The sequence below is a fragment of the Wasmannia auropunctata genome, unplaced genomic scaffold (assembly GCF_000956235.1).
Source record: "Wasmannia auropunctata unplaced genomic scaffold, wasmannia.A_1.0 LD336106.1, whole genome shotgun sequence".
NCBI classification, from domain to species: Eukaryota; Metazoa; Arthropoda; class Insecta; order Hymenoptera; family Formicidae; genus Wasmannia; species Wasmannia auropunctata.
In genome coordinates, this window is record NW_012026784.1 from 7,015,807 (window position 1) to 7,016,802 (window position 996).

The window sequence follows — 996 nt, forward strand, 5'->3', positions numbered from 1 at the left end:
AAATATACAAACCAAATTGCAACACAATACATTTGTAAGACATAATAATACTAAAATGACAATATTTCAAGGACAATAAAAATTTATATCTATATACATTAATTATTCTTTATATTTTGTTATAATATTTATTAACAACCACCCATCTAATTCTTACATCCTTCTGATATCCTTTAAATTTCCCGCAATTTGCCACACGGGGCGGGGCTAAAGCCAACTTCATGTTGGATACATAACCTTATTGGTGAGAGGGGTGGTGGGACGGGGCAACTAGCGGTCCATGATTATATAGTCAAAGATATAGTCAAAGGTCTCGGTAGTGGTGAACTAATCAGACTTCCGTCACCATTAAAATCCAAGGAGTTTGGACCCCCTGATTCTGCTCTCGTACGGTTCGCACAAAGGCTTCCTCTGCTCAAGTCAAGATGTCCGGACGTGGTAAAGGAGGCAAGATTAAGGATAAGGCGAAGGGGCGCTCCGACCGAGCCGAATTGCAATTTCCCGTGGGTCGTATCCATCGATTGCTCCGGAACGGAAATTATGCCGAGCGCATAGGTGCCGGTGCTCCGGTATACCTGGCCGGCGTGTTGGAGTACCTCGCCGCCGAAGTGTTGGAGTTGGCCGGCAACGAGGCTCGCAATAACAAGAAGACGAGAATCATTCCGAGACACCTGCAATTCGCCATCCGTGATGACGAGGAGCTGAACAAGCTGATAATGGGCGTCACCATCGCTCAAGGTGGTATACTGCCCAACATTCAGGCGGTGCTGTTACCGAAGAAGAAGAACATTCCGGGTGCGTTCCGTTTCTTACGTAATGCGCATTAAGGTAGTACACTCGCAAAATCAAAATATTGAGAATTTCTTGAAATTGAAACTATATGTTATATTAGAAGTCGTTGACACGCTTGTGCAATTAGAATGAGATTGACCATCTCAATACTGAGATATAAGCAATTAAAAATTGCATTTTTTATACGTGTCGCCCATATAAAGT

The 996-nt window shown here is 43.1% G+C and overlaps 3 protein-coding genes across 3 annotated transcripts in view; 2 read left to right on the plus strand and 1 right to left on the minus strand.

Annotated features, from left to right (window-relative positions):
- Positions 1-996, plus strand: part of LOC105455429 (histone H2A-like) — an 11,154-nt gene that overhangs the window by 6,659 nt on the left and 3,499 nt on the right. The window lies entirely within an intron of this gene.
- Positions 1-996, minus strand: part of LOC105455422 (nuclear pore complex protein Nup155) — a 14,654-nt gene that overhangs the window by 4,912 nt on the left and 8,746 nt on the right. The gene's annotated exons all lie outside the window — the stretch shown is intronic.
- LOC105455404 (histone H2A-like) lies at positions 274-885 on the plus strand. The gene has a single exon (XM_011698706.1). The coding sequence runs from the start codon at positions 426-428 to the stop codon at positions 825-827; it is 402 nt and encodes a 133-aa protein (XP_011697008.1). The 5' UTR covers positions 274-425; the 3' UTR covers positions 828-885.